The sequence below is a fragment of the Athene noctua genome, chromosome 2 (genome assembly GCF_965140245.1).
Source record: "Athene noctua chromosome 2, bAthNoc1.hap1.1, whole genome shotgun sequence".
NCBI lineage: Eukaryota > Metazoa > Chordata > Aves > Strigiformes > Strigidae > Athene > Athene noctua.
The window spans coordinates 123,425,336-123,446,018 of record NC_134038.1 but is presented as its reverse complement, the minus strand read 5'-3'; the positions used below and the strand labels follow the sequence as shown (position 1 = coordinate 123,446,018).

At 38.1% G+C, this 20,683-nt stretch overlaps 1 protein-coding gene across 5 annotated transcripts in view; it reads left to right on the top strand.

Moving 5' to 3' along the window:
* MLLT10 (MLLT10 histone lysine methyltransferase DOT1L cofactor) overlaps positions 1 to 20,683 on the top strand; it is a 130,964-nt gene that overhangs the window by 3,496 nt on the left and 106,785 nt on the right. For 4 of the 5 annotated variants that reach the window (XR_012633204.1, XM_074900164.1, XM_074900162.1 and 1 more), the window contains exons 3-4: positions 1,010 to 1,089; positions 16,758 to 16,812. Coding sequence is in view for 3 of the 5 variants with exons in the window: in XM_074900164.1 (XP_074756265.1) it covers positions 1,010 to 1,089; positions 16,758 to 16,812 (135 nt within the window). In the remaining 2 variants the exon portion in view is untranslated. Of the gene's footprint in view, positions 1 to 1,007; positions 1,090 to 16,757; positions 16,813 to 20,683 lie in introns of those variants that run through there. The other variant, XM_074900165.1, reaches the window with a different exon arrangement.

Here is a 20,683-nt window from a genome sequence, read left to right as displayed (position 1 = left end):
CATATATATTTTTAGTTACACACTTAATTAGATTTTATTATTTAAGTAATATATAATTGTTGAAAATTGAGATATTAAAATATTAAAACATGTCAGATTCAGGATTATCTTTCTGAGGAAAATGTTTGGATTTTTGATTGCTCATTATTAGTTGTTAAATTAATACACATAGTAGAATATGCTCACAACACTTGTGTTCTTGTATTTTCATTCCCTCAGCAGTTCCAAAAGTTTCCTGGTCTGTGCATTTCAAACATGAACAGTTTTGCTAAATTACTAAACTCTTTCTGTGGAATTTCTTATCAAACTTTTTTTTTTTTTTAATCTGCTATAAAAATAGAGATGACAGTCTTGCAGAGAAGTCTGCATGTCTCAAAATCTCTTTTCTAAGAATTTATGTTGTAGCCTGGCTATACTTGCAACTAATCCTAGCCCTGATGCTCAGTTTAGTTTGTATTTATAGCTCCTTATGAATTTTCAGGGGAAAAAAAATAAAAAGGAAACTTTCTATTTTCAGTTTATTAGGAATTTCCTACTTACAACCAGTTATTTGACTATAAAGAGTAAGAGAACTTGTTAGTAACCAAGTGTATGAATGTGTTATGACAAACTCCAATTTGCTAGTTGCTTTTAGTTTTCTCTTAAAGACTACTATAAATGATGGATGTTTGTTATTGTGAAGTGTTTTATCTGTTTTACTGGTAAATAAGTAGCAAAACAGATCACATATGAAACATTGCTGCTATTGAATGGCTATATTACTTCTCAAGTTAATCAGAATTTTATTTTTATTTAACAAATTTATTTAACAAATTTTGCATAAATTTTTAAGTGGAAGCTTATACTTCATTTGTATTACCATCATGATACGATTTCAAGTGCAGTGTATAGATCTCAGTTTGACTTAGTAAAATGATACGATAGTAAGCTTTTTTTAATAACATTCATATTAGTAGTACTGTAGTGCTGTTTACTGTTTGCTGAAATATTTTTGTCTTGTTCAAAACAGCTTGCTATGGAATTGTTCAAGTACCCACTGGACCTTGGTTTTGCAGGAAGTGTGAATCTCAGGAAAGAGCAGCCAGAGTGGTATGTGCTTTGTTTATTAAGTAACGCTAGTTATAATGCTTGTGTGGATAATATTTGTTAAAGTATCCCAGTAATAGTAGAAAATAGCTTAGCTTTCTGTCATAATTCCATCTAGATGCTATTGAAAAAGATGTTTTCCTTTTTATTTTTAAAGTGGAAATATGTAACTATCTCTGAGTATTTTGACAATTTCTGTGGTGTGTGTTTGCATTTTTTGTAGTGGTTCTTTTTAATTTTTTTTTTTCTTCAACTGTTTCAGTGGGTTATTTTTCTCATACCTATGGTGTGGGTTTTGTGTAATTCTGTCAGTTTAACACTTACATAGTTAGGTACAGGGAAGAAATAAAATCTGTGTCCAATTTTCTTTTACAGCAACTTTAGATTGCCAGTTGAAAGCTTCAGTCTTGGAACACTTAACCAATAAGTAGTGTTCTTAATTTTGGAATCTAATGCTTATTTGGAATGTGATCCTTCTAGCTGAAGAAACATTTTCTTTCCCTGTCTTTTTAATTTTTTATGGTCAATGTTGAGGAATCAGATAATCCTTCTGAACAACAAAAAACCCCAATGCCTTTTTTTTTGTTTGTTTTTTACCCTTGATTACATGAGGGTTTTTTTGGTCAGACTTTAGATCAAGCTGCGTGGTATCAGGCGTTTTTAGAAAAAGAGAATCATGTTTCTCACTGCTTGGCACTTTTTAGTTTGTCTTCCAGCAAAAGATAAAGTGAGAGTATTTAGAAAGACTAAGCTGTTCCTTTACCTCTGAAAAGATTTTGCATATAAAAATTGGGAGAGAAGGTGGTTCAGCATCTTAGGGCAGTATGTAAACTATTTCTAACTTTCAGATATAAAGACAGATGAAGAGCCTGAGCCCAAGTTTTAAGTTGCTGTCAGTGACTGGCAGAGAGTTTGCTATACCTAATTAATTTTCTAATATAAAGTTCTATAGAAATGGTAGGATGGTTTAACGTTCTGTGAATTTTTGGCACAGAATTGAGGAATCTTGTTCCTCTACTTTTTCCCAACTTGCCACTGATGTTTTCATAATGCCCTAGTAACCTAGACTTTGTTACTACTTCCAGAGAAGACCTGTTGTTGGGAGCAAGAACGGATTGATTTCTATGTGCTCTCTGAATATTTGTCAACAGAAAATCAAAACCGCCGCCCTTTCTAAAGAAAGGCTGTTTCTTTCTTTTCCTGGGAAGACCATCAGCGATGTAAAGTTTTAAGAGTAGCATTTCTTCACGTTGCTGAGTTTGATATATACAGGTTGACAGCAAAGTTAAAAATACAGAGGGGAGAAAAGAGAGATGGTGACTAGAAGGAGGATTTTTCTGGTGCGTGATGGGGAATTCTCATCAGGATTTAGGATATATTTTTTCCTGGCTTCTCCTGACACAAGAAATGAAGGAGAACTGTACTGAGTTCTAAAACAAACAATATCTTACTGCATTCTGATAAGTTCTTGAGTTTATCAAACAGAATATCTTTGGTAGGCTTTATACTGCTTTTCTTTGCTATTTGAAGTTAAGAAGGAATAGTGATGGACTTTTATGGATTCTCTGCTTGATGTATTCTGTTCTTGTTTCTACCTGACGGGGTCTGTTTATGGCACAGTTCAGTAAGTTCATTAGTGATCTTGATTTGAAAAGAACCTGAACTTTCCTACTTGCAATGTAGCATAGGTTTAAGTGGTTCTCAAGTGAAACTAATTGCATGAGAGGTAGAACAGATTGGTAACAGTTGAAATTTTAAAAACTACTTGTATGTTAGTGAGTTTAGAAGCATGGTGGCTGTCTCCAAGGTGTCTTGGAGGAGCCTTTAACATTCAGAAACAAAACTGAAGCTCTGGCTTCAGTATGAAAACTGGAACTTTGTTGTAACTGGTTTATCAGATGCAGAAGTTTTAACACACTTAACTTGCAAAAGCAAACCTCCTTATCCCTGTAGGAGACTAAAGCTCCATTTTTCTGTTGGCCTTTTTGTCTAGAAAGAAAACCAGAATTAAATTAACCATATTACAATGGACATGCTTCTACTTACTTATTTTTAATCTTTAAAAAGACCTGAGTCTTGCACTCGACATTTTTTTTTCCCCTGCTGATGCTGTCTGCGTTGTGTATTTTTGGGGTGTGGTGTTTTTTTTTTTTTTTAAGCTGCAGTTGCTGGGCAAATAAACCCATTCTGATAAGAGACTAGGATTAATTGCTTACACTAAAGTTAGTCTTGCTTTAACAATTTAAAGAAACAGACTAACTCAAGAACATGTAACTCAAGTAGGTGGGTCACCAGAGAACTTAACAGCAGGTTAGAGCAGTTGGCTTCCCATATACTTTCAGCTGTTATACACTGATGTCTGCTGTGTTCCATGTCTGTTGTGTGTTGCCTCTAAGATGGTGTGTAGTGCTTGTCAGTGAAAGCACTGCCTGATTTTTTTTTTTTTTTTTTTTTTTTTTTTTAAGTGAAACAAGCTTCCTGGCTGGTTGACTTCTGCATTATTGATAGTGAGGTGGTAGCCAGTGTCTTGGGTTTTGAATGGTCAACTACTAGTTAAAAAGCACAGTTGCGTGCCTGACAAGTCATACTGAGTCTTGGCTCTAGAAGGGTCATGTTTTTCTGTGTGTGAGAGAAACAGCAATTTTTGTAAACCTGAACTGTTTGGATAATGGACATACTGAGGTGTCTGGTAATCATGTGGCAACTGCTTCCAGCTTTGCCTGTGTCAGCACAGGCTGTTATTACCTTGCATAGTGGGCCCTTTTGATGTCTTCCAATGTACCTGAACTTCTGAATCAAAAAGCAGAGCAGATACACGTTGATGTAGGAAAAGGTAATATTAGGGATTGCGTGGGGATGTGTACATATGGAGTGGTATGTAAGGGGGTTTAGGTCCTGGCTTGGGAAATTGGCTGGTGCCTGTATGTTGTCCAGGGGCTGATAGTACTGGTATTCAAAGAGAGATTAGGGAAGCTAAGTTTAGGAATTGGTCAAAAAGACTTTCTTTTCCCATCATCCTATTATGTGCCAAACATCTTTCTTGATGATGTTATTTTAAGAATGATTTAATTCTAGTATACAGTGGGGTATAAATAGATGATATATTTATGGTTTACTACAAGCTACTACTATTCATGCTTATCATGGAGGAGCTGGAATAATCCATGTGATAGAGATACCAGGCAGCAGAGAGGCATCCAGCATTTGCACAGTTGGCTTGGTCAGGCTTATTAGCTACATGTAGATGTGGGTCCTTGTGACTCCAACTTGATTCAGAGAGATCAGGAGATCTCAGTACTGAACTTGTGTTATGAATTCGAGGAAGTTCTACTACATCAAGCACAGCTCAGCTTGTACATGGAAGTCAGATCGTTTATAATGTTGCAAGTGAATTAATATGCTGTTGATGTGTTTCACTGGAATATGTGTATTATAAGCCAAGTCATTGCATCTGGAAGAATTAGTTTGGAGTTGGTCCAAATTACTCTAACATTGTAAAGGTGGGGGTTTTCCAATTGGCATTTCTGTGTTAGTTTTTTTGATGAGGTGGCTTATTCAGTTGAATGCAGTACTGACCCAGAACTGAGTTGGCACCTTTGTGTGACATTACAGCTGTGTAATAAGACACCTGGATTTTAGTCCTGGGGAATGTGTTGAGGGGACTCTGTGGAGCTAGCCACGTAAGGTTTGAGATAGTATTCATCTGGATCTCAGCTGAATCTAGCATAACTGGAGTCTCTGCACTTGCACATGTGTTTCTTGGAACTCTCTGTGGAGACAGAAAGACTCTCACTGCAGTCAGTTTAGATCGTACAGTACTTAATACTCAAGGATTCAGAGTTGTAGAAATGCAGCTATACTGTTTACCTCCAAAGCCAGTTCAGATACTTGTGTTCTCATAGTGGTAGGTTCCTGCTAGTAACCTTGTCAGACTTGAGCTGTTTCTGCATCTGCTGCACAGATGATCCACGATCTGAATGCTTGAGTTTGTTTTAATAACAACAGTTGTAGTTCTCAAAGTTCCCTTTTTTTTAAAAAAAAATCTTTCATCACATGCATCTACAAGTTTGTTATTGTAGAGTTGTTCATAAGAGTTGTTGATATAGCCATAGTTTAACACCCCACTCCCAGCATTTATGTAGTACAAAATAACCATAGGTGTAGTATTATTTGCCTTTTGCCCAAACAGAAGGAGGCAAAGAAGGAGGAAATGGGAATGTAGGCTTTCGATATGTGGATAGGTTTGTGATCAGAGCTCTCACAGCTCTGGTTCAAGAGGCTGTCTCCAGGGAAATGGGATCTCTGTGCCTGTGCTTAGAAACAGTTTTGCTATGGTTATTACACTTGTATCTGTAAACTAGAATGCACATTGATAAATACGGTCACAATACAGGTGAACTAAACTTAATTTTAGAAGAAAACATACTGTTTTCTTTTTTTCTTCAGCTTGAAATACTGGCCACCAAATAATTCAGGACTAATATACTACGTGTCCTCCTTGAAGATATCTCTCAAAATAATTCTTAAAGAAATTTTGAGATTAATATTTTTTTAAATGTGTATCCATAATTTTGCTTAAAGGGCATTTTATATAAGAGTATTATTACAACTACTTTTAAGAATACTGTAACAAGTAGTAGAATTGCTTTAGTTTTGAGCATACAACAGAAGGCTTTTGTTACTGTGTGGCTTTTACACAGCAGTAAAATAGTAAACTTCTAAATAAGAGAAGAGAAAGTGACTGTAAAATACAGCTTGCTGGTAGACTTTTTTATAAATATGAGAAACTGCTAGTTATTAACAATATCCTCCTGCTTCCCTCTTTCCCCCTCCTTCCCCCCCTAAATAACCCAAACCAACAACACAGTCTTTTTATGAATGGCGGTGCAGTCTGGAAGGCAGTGAATGTTTGTTTGTAGCTGGATAATTGGAATAAAAAGTCTGCCTAAGATACTTAGACACAGCATGTTGTATTGGGTTTGCATGGTAAGATTTCGGTAGTGGGGGGGACTACGGGAGTGACCTCTGTGAGAAGCTGCTGGAAGCTTCTTGCCCTGTGTCTGGTGGAGCCAATGCCAGCTGGCTCCGAGATGGACCCGCTGCTGGCCGAGGCCGAGCCCATCAGTGACAGTGGTAGCACTCTGGGATAACATATTTAAGAAGGGGGGAAAAAACAACCTGGGGGAGAGCAATTGCAAAGAGAGGAGTGAGAATATGTGAGAGAAGCAACTCTGCAGATGCCAAGGTCAGTGAAGGAGGGGGAGGAGGAGCAGAGATTCCCCTGCAGCCCATGGTGAGGCAGGCTGGGCCCTGCAGCACTTGGAGGTCCACAGTGGAGCAGAGATCTACCTGCAGCCCCTGGAGGACCCCACGCCAGAGCATGTGGATGCTCAAAGGAGGACCCTGTGGGAAGCCCACGCTGGAGCAGGCTCCTGGCAGGACCTGTGGGGGACCAGCACTGGAGCAGTCTCTTCCTAAAGGACTGCAGCCTGTGGAGGGGACCCACACTGGAGCAGTTCATGAAGGGCTGCAACCCTGGGAAGGACTCACATTGGAGAAGTTTGTGGAGGACTGTCTCCTGTGGGTGGGACCCCCCATGCTGGAGCAGGGGAAGAGTGTGAGGAGTGCTTCCCTGAGGAGGAAGGAGTGGCAGAAACACTGTGTGGTGAACTGACCACAACCCCCATTACCTGTTCCTCTGCACCACTGAGGGAGGGGAGATAGAGAAAATTAGGAGTAAAGTTAAGTCCAGGAAGAAGGGAGGGGTGGGGGGAAGGTTTTTTTTTAAAGTTCAGATTTATTTCTCACTACTCCGATCTGGTTGGTAATAAACTAATTTCCTCAAGTTGACTCTGTTTTGTCTGTAATAGTAATTGGTGAGTGATCTCCTTGGTGAACTGGTAAGCTTTGCTTTTTTGCTTTTCTGCTAAGAAAACTGCTTCAACTGGTGAACTGAGCCTTACGCACTGTATTGTGTGCTGTGCATATCAAAGTGAAACTATTAAGGCTATTTCTGATTGTTCTGCCTTCATGCTCTTTTTTCCGGGCTGCATTTTTCCCTTGCTTGTATGCATACTTGCTACTTGGTTTCTAAATATACAGCTGAGTTCATAAACTTGCTTGAAGCACTTCATTACAGCAGCAAAGGTCTGCTAATTTTCTTCTTCAGTTTTGATTAGCTGCAGTCTACCTAAATGTACATTCTGCTAAATACGGATGCATAGAGTATTCAGGCTTTAAAACAGTGTTCCATCACTCAAGTGCTCCTTGAACTGAAATTTTTTAACATAGATATCAATAGGTTCTTTAGTAAATGCTTTAAAGGTTCTGTGGCAAAATTACTATTCAAAGTGTCACTAGAGCAAAACATTTTCCATAACAGAAATTGCTTCATTTCTGTGCAGAAATATTTTGTGACTGATCATTTCATTGCTAGACTGTGAAATCACTGGCAGAAGTCTCTGAAGTAAGCAAGGAGCTCCTCAACTCCAATGAACCTTACTTAAAATGGGTGCTAGTGTTTTATACCTAGGAATTTTTAGGGTACAGCTGTGGTATGTTACAGGATAACACTGAAGTGAACATACTGTTTTATTCAGCTAGGTCTAATTGGGTCAGTAACATACTTTCAGCCTGATAACAAAAGCTTGTGTGTTTAGTTGGAAATCCAGCCAAACATCACGGCTATTTCTTCTAGCTTTCTGATGCTTTCCATTGATTGATGTGTGAATCTTAAACTTTGTGTATGTTTATAATTTGGATTCCTGCAACATCTAGCAGGGCTTACTAGTCTTAAGTATGTATGGGAAATTTATGGCTCTGGACTTCTGAAGTTGGAGTAGCTAGATCTTGATACATGCTGTGTGTCATCACTATGGTACATTATACTCTACGGTATCTCTCTTCTAGTCACCTTACATGTATTGAGTAAAAGTATGACTAAATGTCACCTGTAGTACGTACTGACTGGATGGTCTTGGAAGAATGCTGATTTGCATGTTGAGTGCCTCTAATCTTCTTGTCATAGCCTGTAAATTTATTAACTTCAGTAGATGTTTTTGACAGAGCTAACTGAATCTGCATATATTTTTATCTGATGCCTTGATAAGGAGAACTAGGTCGAGTCTCTTTAATTTATCCAGGTATAAAACCTGAAATGCTTCAGGTAGTCAGTCTGTTTTTCTTTTACCTGTCAACTGTCTGCTTTCAAAAAAGTTCTCTCCTTCTCCTGGGACAGATGACTGAATAGAGATGGGGCAGAGATTTGGCAAATTTGTCAGCATCAAGAAATGATTATTTGAAGATGGAGATGACTTAATTTCCTAAGTTGTCAAGTTGCAGAACATAGCACTTTCAAAGAGAAGTACTGACAGTATGCGTTCGTTTGCTCTATTAGCAGTGGCAGCCAGTTGGGGATTCTTGAATGTGGCAGAAGATCTTTTGATTCCTGTTGGTTCTTCGTTGTGGCTTATAAGTACTGGCTTTGGATGTGAATCATAGGTTGAAAACATGGAACTTTAGTTTGCTTCTCTTCAGATACCTTGGCTGAAAAATTGCGTAGTTAGCTACTTGATGACTTCTGTTTGAAATACTTGCTTGGTTGCAAGCTATCATTTATAGAACCATTTATATAAAAATATTGAAGGTGGATATTTTGTGGGTTTATAAGTAACATTTTAAAATACTGCAGGTTGAGACTATTGATAAGGTATATTGCTCCAGCTGTAATTTAGAAACTGTTAAATAAGAAAATGTGGGTTTGGTTTTGTAGCTAGTAGTCTCTTCATTGGCTGGGCCATGTATTCCTATAGAAGCTTTTGGAAAAGCAGTTACGCAATTCATCCTTTTTTATGTACTGAACAAGTGAAAAGTGAAGTTTTGACTCTGGCAAGTATTATAAAACATGGATCTGAAAATTCCCAACAGATTTGATTTCTGATTTTTTAAAGTACTTAATTTGTTTTAAGCAAAGAACACCAAAGAAAAAGATCAGTAAAATATCAGAGTTAACAGGATTTGATATGAATAGGTAGCCTCAGTGTAGTGTGAGTGGAGGTTCAGTAATTTCAGCAGCACCTGGGAGTGCTTGTGAATTTTATTGGACTTTCTAGAGGCTTCAAGGGCTGAGAGGATGAGCTGCTCTGGTTAGTCTTTGTATGTTGGCAGTATTGGTTTTGCTTCATAGAAGATAGTTTGAAGGGTTGAATGGAAAATTGAGATGTCACTGGTTTCTGAGGGCTGGGGTAAGTTATTGCCGACAGATGTAGACATGGTCAGTCTGGTACGCATCCTGTTGCTGTGTCTATTTTTGTACTAACTGCCTGTGAATTCTCATCTATTGATAGAATTTATGCCAAAATCTAAATTCCAGTATACTGGTTTGTACCACTCCGCAAGTATCTGCATTTTTTTCTTCTTCTGGTTGTCTAATTTTGCAAGAACTGTTTCTTTGTAGGCTCTAAGGCGTTTGTTCTTCTGTAGATTTAATATCTGAATTTGAGAAGCTGAATTTGAGTTAGGTTTTCTGTTAAGTATAATCTGGTTGTCTGTGGTGTAGTTAGTACACTTTTATGTGTCTTTAGAATATGGTGTTTTTTTATGGAGAGAGCTATGTTTGCATTGGTTGTTCAGTATTCAGTACCCTGTTTGCCTGAATCTAACACAAACTAATCACTAAAACGACCCCATGTTTTTCCAGGTTTATCAGGGGGAAAACAGAATTTCTCTTATTTTCAGTGTTTTCATGCCAATGTATGTGACTTATTTTTTTACACTTTTTTTTTTTCCCCACTATCAAAAAAATGGGCCAAAACACCAGGGGAAAGAGGGACTTTGAAAGAAAGGTATGAAAGGAAGATGAGAAAATATTAAGACTCTTCTCTGGAGAAGTTGGAATACTAATATTACACCCTTTGGGGGAGAAGGAAGGTAAATAGCAAAACCACTTTGAGTTTAGAAGATAATTTTTATTTGAAAAAGTGAATAAAGAACTTCAACTTCTTACTTACAAGTAGGGTGCTATATGTGCAGCATTGGCATAACTGAATTTCTAGACATGATTTGTGGTCAACTTTGTATCCAGAGAGCTGTTTTCTAGATAATATTTTTTTTTTCCCAGAATTTTGGTTTTTGACAGCAATGGGTATGTGCCTGCCAGTGTTGAATTTACATTAAATTAAATAACTACCCACATGGATGTCTTTACCAGTTTTTTTAACCATATTAAGATACCCTATATTATCTAAAGTAGTGGTGTATAAGACTGACTAGTATATTCAAAGTCTATAGGCTTGGAAAAGATCATCTTAGCTGTTAAAGGTGACTTCTGTATGCTTCCTCCGGGTAACACCCAAGGGTGAGACAAAATGGTATGGAATATTGGCGAAGGTAGGTGAAGCTGTACCGTAGAACTCGGGAGACGAATACTTGGATGCAGTCAGCTGTGCTGCAGGCTTCCTCAGCTACTGATGAGTGGGAGGCAAGATTGCTGAGAGCATCAGGGGCTGCCAGTTGGAAAGGCACTGATTAGAAACTAACCTTCTGATCTGCTGCTTTGCTTACCTTAGTAAATCTGTCCATGTGCTTTGGGGAAGTGTGCTGAGTTACTGCATTGTGATATATAGAGAAATACCCAGTAACATGGCATGCTCTAAAATAGATGTATTTGGAAGCAAATTCAGAAATAAAGCAGTAAAATGACTTCTGCTTGGCACCTGACTCCTAGGTTAATTTTAAGAAAGCCATAAGAATTTGATGGAGTGTGTGCAGGGTTTGTTTTCACTAAAATGTGAACTAAAACTCACTGCAAAAACATGGATTTAACAAGTCCACTTTTTGATTAATGATTAACAGGAGCAGCAGAATAAAATGTTTTGTCTGTCAAGTTTTAACTCCTGTTGATGAAAGGATTGAAAGAGATTGAGTGTCAGGTTTCAAGAACTGTGATGCTGATTTTGTGTACCTTGCTCTTTTGTTATTTGTAACTTTAAGGGTCGTTTATTGCAATCTCTGAAAGTTGTTCCTTTCAGTTAAATACTGCGGTTTTTGCTGTTGTCACACAATATGAAACGGTAATTATGGGATCAAAATGTACTTTGGATAAAAAAGCTGGAGACACAGGTGTCATGCTGGGTGTAGTACAGCTTGGGTGTGAAATTAAGCTTGTAAACTAAACAGTTTATGTGGCTGATGCCTGTTAAAAAACTTGAAATATAGGAGTGTTAGGGAAGTATCAAAATTGGCCTAGTAAGTATGTCTGGGTCTGGACCCAAGAAATGTATCTGTATCACTGCTGAAATCAAATCAGTCTGTTTCAGGTGTGGTGTGTGTGTTTTTGTTTGTTTTGTTTTCTTTTTTGGGTTGTGTGTTTAGTGTTGTTTTGGTTGTGTGGTGGTGTTTTTTTTTTTTTTTAAGACCCTTGATTGGAATTCCATACTCATAGTCAGCATAGGTGAAGCCACCTCCTGATGTGTTTGCATCCTTGCCCTGCTCCCTATCTGTGTCCCTGTTACGATTTTTTTTTTTTTAATCTGGCATTGTTGTTTGTATGGCCTTATGGAAAGATGGCTCAAAGAAGTGATCCAGCTGAAAAAGAAGTATTTTATTTTTAGCTTGCTGGTTAGGATTTCCATATGGTCAAATGAATGCTCTTCCTAGAGCAAGGAAGGCAATAGAAAGTACACAGCAGGGGATGGCCAGTGATCTTTTGGCAGCAGTGTGCAATTATGCTAGCTTAAAGTGAGCCTGAAGTAAAGTCAGCTGGAACTTCAGCCTGATTTCTCAGCTAACTTTCAGGAACTGTGCTCTATTTAATCTGCTGTAGATCTTCTTGTGTTATTTAGGTTAACAGGTCATATTGAGACACACAGTTTATTCCCTCATTGCAATGCTGGGAATTCAGTCCTGCAGGACTTTATTTGGTTGACAATCATTATTCAGGTGAATGGTTCCACTGGTCTAGCTTGGACCAGAATTCAGTAATTTACTTGCACAAGAATTCCTTGACGTTTGTTTTCTTATATCAAGAGACAGCATATAATGGATGATTGTAGATGATGCTTTATGAAACTTGCTTCAAATTTACAGAACCCTGAGGGAAGAACAATACTATGTTCCTACTATTCTTCTTTTCTCCTCTTCTACTTGTACAGTCTTGTTCCTATCACTCTTTATCTGTCTACTATGTCTCTTGCTCATTCTCTTCCTTTCAACACAAATAACATAGTCTGTTGGATTAAATCAGCTTCTCTATGACTTTCCTTCATTTCCAGCTGCAAAACTGGTAGAGTTACATTAACCAAAAAGACTTGTGTAATTAGATTTGTCTAATATTATTTACTGATGGTTAAGGTAGCTGTTAGTCCCAGTTAAAATGGAAAGGCATGTTTATCTAAAATAGAGAAAACTTTGTGCTACAATACAGTGGAGCCAAATGGGACTGTAAGTAATTCAGTATAGGAAGATGGATTTATTTAGCTCCTTCTTTGCTTCTCTCATTTTGGTCTTCTGGTCTTGGAACTTTTTTCAGCTGGCTATCTTTAGTGGACGCCTCTATTCTTTATGTGTTTATTTTACAGTTCTTTATTTCTTCTTGGTTATTTCCACTTCTTTAATAAGGACAGAACAAGTTTGGTTCTTATCCCTTCTGCATGATTCTCCCATACTTTTGACCTCTCCAGGTCTCTGCTGGGTGACTTTTTGAAGGTTGGACCCCTCAGGAGGCAGGGGGTTTTTCATCAGACCCAGGCAATCTCAATTTGCCTGATGATAAGGTTACAGGATCAGTTGTCTTTCACTTAATTAACTTGCTATTTATGTAGCTCAGAAGTGAGTTGCGACAGTCACACTGTCAGACTGTTCCAGCTGCACAACTTTGAGATTGGTTTTACTTTAGTACTCTACAGGAGACCTCATAGTCCAAAGCATTTCCTGCTGAGAGTTCACCTGAATTTGGACAGTTTGGACAGAAGCTAGATCCATGAACTTAGTCTGTTCCACCAAAAAGCTGCAAAAATGAGATGTCCATTTTACACACTGTAAGGGCAGGAAGGGAAAATGTCACTTTCTACAACTTCAGTCTCCCTTCAGTCAGTATTTGTCTTTTTCACTCCTCTTTTTCAAATCTAATTCAACTGGCTGTATCTACAGCACCGTATGTGCTGGTGCTCCTCCCTGCTATAGGACTAGCACCCTTCAGCATACCAAAGGATGTGGTTATACTCTTGGGTCACAGTCAGCCTCTTTAGTATGCACATTTGCACCTGATGATGTTTATCTGAACTGTTGATCGGTCATAGCAGCTTGCCCTATTTAGGCTGTGATATCTTGTGGGTGTTGTGTCTACCCTCACTACGCCCCCCCCCCCCGCCAGCTTGTTTAGTAGTTCCCCACAATATTTTTGAATGCTGAGATAATAAATCTGTGTCAGAAATCCTTTGCCAGAGCTAAGACTTACAACACACAGCTGGAGAAGAGAGCCCTGTTGTGGTTGGTGTGCTCAAATACAGAGACTATATATTACTTACACTGTGTTGCAGAGATCAAAGCTTTATTCCATTGTGCAAGTTGTATGTCATGTGGCATTTAGTGGAGCAGTTCAACTGTTGCTTATCATTTGAACTCCAAGCTCCATCCGTAAGTTAACTGGAAGAAGGAGACATTGGACAAAAACATTCAAGTAAGAAGTTGTAAGTAACTGGACTTCTGAGATATATGTACACCAACTATCTCCTTTCTCTTACAACATTAATTTAAGCATATCGAAAGTACTGAAGAATTTTTTCAGTCACTGCAGATTCTCAGCTGAAACTACAACTTTTTTGGTAATGCTATATTGCTGTAAGATTTTAGAACTAGTAATAAATTGTTAGTTTTAAAAAAAAAAAAAAAAAATTCTCTGCTAGTTACTTGTCTCAAGGGATGAGGCACACTGTTCCCACATGGCAAAGCTCCTGATGTTACTACGTGGTACATATTGAAACTTGGGAGAGTAGAAATGGGTGATCCAATCTGAGAGTGTGGGAGGCTGGGAAGGAAATAGGTTGATAACCTGGAGAGAGAAGTGAAAAGGGTCGCTGTGTCGTGTGGTAGCTTACAAGGGTGCTACTTCATTGCAGGTTGTAGCCTGAATTCAGAGCACGAGAAGTGTTCTGTGTCATTAGAGGGCAAGTATCTCTGCACAGTTGCCCAGCTCCATGAGAGCTGAGTGCAGGTGTTTGCTCCCTGCCAGTGAGAGAATATTCTGCAGAACTTCTTTCACTCAAGTTTTCTTCTGCTATCAAAGCTCCCTTCTCCACTTCAGTTTTCTGTCTTGTATCTTCTCTGACTGGTTGCAGCCCTGGCTGCAGAGTGACGAGGGAAGACTTAATGGACCTGAGTCCATTAGAGATATGAAACAAGAAGAAATTGGTTGAAACTGAGCTCTGATGAGACTGAATGGAGCATGCTTAACTCTTCTGCATAAAGGACTGGTTCAGTTCCTTGCCACTTAGTGTCCTGTGATATATATTTTTTTAATTATTTAGTGGTAAAGTTTGCTAAATTAATCTAAAATTCCTTTAATTACTAATGCTGCAGTGCTATGGCTTCCTGTCTTCAGTTTTGCAGATGCAGCTGATTGTGGGTTTGTGCTTAAATTGCATCCGTGGTATGACCTGAATTAAAAATGTTAAAAAGAAAAAGTTCATTTCACTCCATTTCACTGATCTGGTTTAAGTGGCAGCCCTACAGATAGTTGGGTCAGCAGCTGAGGGAGTGGTGAGGAGATTAATAAGGGAGAGGTGAAGGGGAGAACCTCCTAAACTGGTTTTGCCACTAGTAAAAATGTATGTCAAACTTCCACAGGCTTGCAGATGTGGAGCAAGGTAGACTACGTTAACAGTTTCCCTTGTCTCAGTGGTAGATACATTATCTCTGCTCAGTGGCCTTAAGCTGTCAACTCACAGCTTTGGGGTGGGAACAAACTTTATTGCAGTGTCACCATCAATATATATCAGGCTTCTTGCTCTGAGAATCTGGTTCAGTGTGTGGGGAATTCACTGAAATGAACCTACTGCTACTGAGTGTCTCTCAGCACCTAGTATTTCATATTTGGAGAGCTGGAGTGTTAAGATACAGCTCACATACATACTGCATATGTAGGATTTTTTTTAAAATTAATTGATCAGTTTATTTCAGTGACAAGAAAGTCCTTATAATCTTGACTTTTAAAAAAATGGTGTAATGCTTCCAGTCTGCAGGCAGTTTACAGAACAGTTCGGAAGTTTTCAACCACTTTTATCTCTGAATTTCACCATAGACTTAATGCTACTTTCAGTAAATTGCCGATCATTTTAGTGGGTGAATGTGAGGGAAGGATGAGTGAAGCAAAAGTCAAAAAGTAGCAATCCTACAATCCTGAAAATTCTTCCTGTGTGCAGCTGTCTGTACACATGCATTGAGCAAAGATAATTTAAGAAGTTTTCTATTCTGCTCTTTGTGAAAGACGCTTTCCTGCTAATATAAATTTTATAGGTTCAGAGGAATAGATGATTCTCAAGATATACTTCAGCTGTATGAATTTCAGGAATGGAATTTCTCATTCCTCAAATAAGTTTGGACAATCTGTTTGAGGCACTTCTGACATCATAGGCTCCTTTATCTGCTGACTTGCCAGATAGCTGGTAATGGAGAATAGCACTGTTCAGGAAACAGAGATGATCTGTACTGATGTCAGATCTCCCGCTCCATTTGAAGGATGTGGTGTTAAGTTTGCATCCGATGATCAGACTGTTTTTCAGTTTCTTACAGAGCTTGTTAGATTGGTATGCTTTGAGTTATCTGAGATTTGGGAATACTTAAAGGTATACTATAAGATGATTCCTAGGTATAGGATCTCCTATAATGGTGTTCCTTTGCATATCACTGGGAGCATTTAAAGTGGAATGTGTATGCCAGACCTGTTCCATTTCTGTCATCTTTGAACTGGTTTGGAGTTGGTTCACACTGCTCTAGGACACTTAGAGATAAACTTGGTATTAGGATCTTGATAGAGGCAGTGATAGCAGAAAGATTGTACTATTGTGATCCTGGTGTATGTCAGAAGAATATGATGTCAAACCGCATGTTTCCAGACATGCAGTCTTGGAGAATTTCAAGCATGAGTCAACTTCTGACCCCCTTTTTCTGAGGCAGAAAGTGAGATCGTTTTTGGTGTCTCAGGGTAAAGTAAGAGCAGAGACTGAAGTCATACGTAGTATGTGTACCTGTGCTGATTATATCCATGGCACGTCTTTGTGGTTGACCACCCTGGTCAATATTCAGAGATCCTAGGAGACAGAAATGTGGCAGGGAGTCTTTGGACTGTGCCTAAGTTTCTTATCAAGCAAGTCTAACTTCTTGCCATAGTTTTTGGAGGCTTCTCTCCATAATTCCAGGGTGTGGAATCCAGGAATAAAAAGTTGGAGGTAGAACTGCAAGTAGCTTTAATATATATCATAGTTTCAAGGGAGAAAGCTTTGTTTGTGACAAACTAACATTAATATTCAAGTAAAGGTTAAGGGGAAACACCCATTCAATTTTAAAGAATGGTTGTTTCCTTCATGTCAGCTAACAGTTTTGATGTGTGTGGTTTCTTTTTTTAATGCTCCTGTGATCATTCCATTTTTTTATTTTATTTTTGCTTTTTTTCCTAGAGATGTGAATTATGCCCTCATAAGGATGGTGCTTTAAAGAGAACAGATAATGGGGGTAAGTTTTACTCTTATTTTTTGTGAACTCTCTTATTTTGTATGAGGGAAATAAGTCTGTGAAAAAAAAAATAGGGGTCCTAAACATAATTTAAAACACTGGCTGATTTGGAAAGAGAGAACTATTTTATAGTTGAATTTAGTTTGAGAACATCATTATTCTTAGTTTTATTTCTTAGAAAAAAAGTTACAATGAAGGAAAAACTGCATTTTAACATAGGATTCTAATGGGTAAAAAGGATAAATTTTATGTGTATTTAGTTGGAGTTTGAATGTTCATAGAAGGCTGTTCAAAGTGCTCCATTCATGGAGGAAAGTGGAATTTTTACGTCTGTAGCCCAAACTGAATGCACCAGTGCATTTTCAAAGGATAGCTCTTTCATGCCTGATTTACTAATAGGTTCTGTAACAAAGAAGTTAGGGCTGAAAAGTTGCAGTAGTGATTACCTGTCCCTTGCATCTTTCTAATTTCATCGTTCAGGTTATCAGTTCCGCTCCTGCTGAGTAGAACTGCTGGAGAGAGTCTCCACTGAATATCCCGTCTTGATTATGTTTATACTAATAGCTGGGTGATATGAGTGAAAAATTTCAATTAACTTTTCAATCACTTCTGGAATTCCTTCTTCTCTCTTTACTAGATACTTCTAAATTCCTGTCTATCATCTATCTGTAAATAGCTTGGTCGTTTTGATACTGAGACCTTTCTCTTGTGAGAGGAGAAAGTACAATCAGGATTCTGCATTTCATTTGGACAGTCTATATAAATTTTATTCTGGAGACTTTATACTGTATATGTAATATTCTAACTAATGTATATCTTAATTTAGCTTAGTGTTGATGCATCTTTGCTATTTCTGTTGCAATTGTGTTGTGGGAACACAGAGCCTGCTTCTGTTGGGGCTGATGTACCCTTTCCCTTGTCTACAGTTTAACTGCAACATACAGTGTATGCTTTAGTGTTCACCCTTCTAGGGTCTGCTTATCTCAAACACATTAGTGAACTTGGTGTCATTTGTGAGTGTTGGGAGATTGTATTGAATCTGTGTGTGTCAGTGAAACTACCATCTTAAGTGCCAGCCCAGTACTTCAGCCTTAAAATTATTTTTCCTCTCAGATAGGTCGATACATGGCAGCGTTGAATTAATTTCTTCAGAAATGGCTGCTGGACACTTGCTTTTTTAGGAAATAAATAAGAAAGCCTCAAACTTCTTGAAATTTACAGTAAAACTTGTGAAGTATGAAGGCACTGAAGTGTTTTCTGTTTTTATACTTAGGTTAGTGTTTGGGAATGCCTTACTACTCTCTGTGGTAATTTTGAAACTTTTTTTTTGCATAATGTCTCAAGAACGTATTTTGACAGTGTGCAGCAAAGATCTGAGCATCCTATTAGTTATCTCTTGCAGCTGCATTAATTGTAATTATGAATTCTTGTCTGAAAGGGAATTACTATATGATTGAAATTATTTAAGTTTAAATAGCAAAGGTGTTACACTGTACAAACAGTATTGTCCCCACTATAATCTTAACAACCAACTATTTTCATCAGTGAAAGCTTCATAGTGAAAATTTCATAGCAGAGAAGGCTTAAGAATTTGAACTTTACCTTCTGGAAGCATCCCTGCCTCAGTAATAGATCTTGTCTGTGGTGTTGAATACAGCAAATTCTACCTTATGGACCGAATGTCCTGTAAACAACAGCTTTACAGAAGGATGTGCACCTTGGAAAAAATGAACTCTTAACTGGTGTTGCATTTCAGAAATCTACATTCTTAACCTGAAGCTTTCCTTTCAAAGAGTTGCCTAACAAGGGATAGTGCCAGAAGAGTTTCAGACTTAAGGAGATACTGTTGAAGGTCATGTAATGGGCTTGCCGGTTAAAAATTACATTTGCAGTAGGTTAGTGCTCGGAGTTTTTTTTAATGCTGTTACACCATTTGTTGCCAAGGGAAATGATAAAAAGATGCAGGTATTCCTCAAGAAACTTTGAAACAAACATTTCTGATAAAACTTTTAAGGATCCATCTTTAGAAATTTGTAATTAACGGGGTCTTTCTGTAAGTATAGAAACAATTAAATGGTCTTAACTTTTTAGAATAAGTGAAGAAATTACTGATTTTATGTCAGTGATATAAAGTTATGCTTCTTTCAGCCTTCTGGCAACAAGTAACTTCATTTTGTTCAGAAAACGAATGCAGTTTTTGTTTTGAATATGCAGAGACCTTAGCTCATACATGGTCTGCTGCTCTTGTAGTTTAGTGGGGTTTTTTTTGGGTAACAGTCTTCTGGATATTTACTTTTTAATAATGTGAAGAAATGTGTTTTGTCTGGGTGCTGAAGATACTGTATTTTATGTCAGAAATTTTAATGTTTTTTGGTCTACTGAGCTTTTGCTATAGGGTTCCACGATTTTCTTAAGCTGCAGTAAGGTGCTGTTACTGCAGGGAGGGTTCTTGCCATGCATTACTTCCTCCTTCTTTGTGATGGTACTAGCATTTAAAACTTTTTTTCCCCTGGGTTCCCTTTTAGCTAAATGAAATCAGTTCCCTGACCCAGGTGGCTGTGTTAATGCTGACATAGGTGAATGGCCAGAATATTCTTTTAGCAACAGCCTGTGCATTACCTGTCTTAAGTCAGTTGCACAACTGAAACTGAAGGTGGCCTAATCTTATAGCTCTTAAATAGTGATGTAATCTTGCCTTTATGAATTCTGGGGCTGTATAAGATATGTATGACAAAGTAGTCTGGGAATCAAACTTACACTGTTTTTAAGTATTACTGACTGACTGTGAAATAGTAATGGTGGTGTATGGTGTGGTTGTGTTGGTGTGTTGTGGGTTTTTTTGTGACTCATCCTGTGTCTCCCCCTCCCAGTGTCACAAGGTTCCTTTGTGCGCATTCTCATTCTTCTTCCTCCTTCTGCTTTTACTGGCCGTTTACTGCTTATCTGAATTTCTGAAGATCAGCAATTCTTCAGATTTGTTTTTGGTTTTATATTTCTGGATGGAGACATCTACTGTACCTTAGTCATGCTTATCAGTACAGTTGCTGAGGGGTAATGTTGGGTTCTCCAGTGGAATCTATGGCAAATACAGAATTACAGTTTTCAGTGATATCATAGGTACAGTATTCTTGGAGGAGTACTGTCATGGATCTTAAAAAGAACTTGGAAGTGCCAGCCTGAGGTAGTAAGAGAAGAGGAGCATAACATAGAGGCCAAACATCTCTATCAGTATGAACTAGATTCTTGGGAAAATTTTTGTATGCCTTCTCAGAATACTTTCCCAGCCTATAAATATTTACACTTTGGGGCTTCTTTAACCAGAGATGGTATTTTTGTGTTTAACGGAATAAGAGCCCATCACGCTATTAATGTGTCCACTTCTGTATAAAGGTTTGGTGTCCATAATGTGTGACAAGACATTTTACAGTTGATCTGTACGGTGTGTAAAGATGTACTCTGGTTTGTTTTGAACCTGTTACCTTGTGGTTTTATTTGATGCTGCATCACACTTGCTAAGTGATAGGAAGTGTCAGAGCGCACTTATTCTATGTTCACCTTTTCATCACCTCTTCTGGCTCTATAGACCTCTGTCATATTCTAGTTTTGTCTCCTTTTCAAGATGAAGGAGCCCAGACTGATTGGGCATTCCTTGCACAGAAAACTGACTGTCCTGGTTTTGGCTGGGATAGAGCTACTTTTTCTTCTTAGTAGCTAGAATAGTGCTGTGTTTTGGATTCAGCATGGGATTTGGTATGAGAAGAATGTTGATAATACACCAATATTTTTAGTTGTTGCTAAGAAATCAGGGACTTTTCAACTTCTCGTGTCCTGCCAGTGTGCAGGTGCACAAGAAGCTGGGAGGGAGCACAGC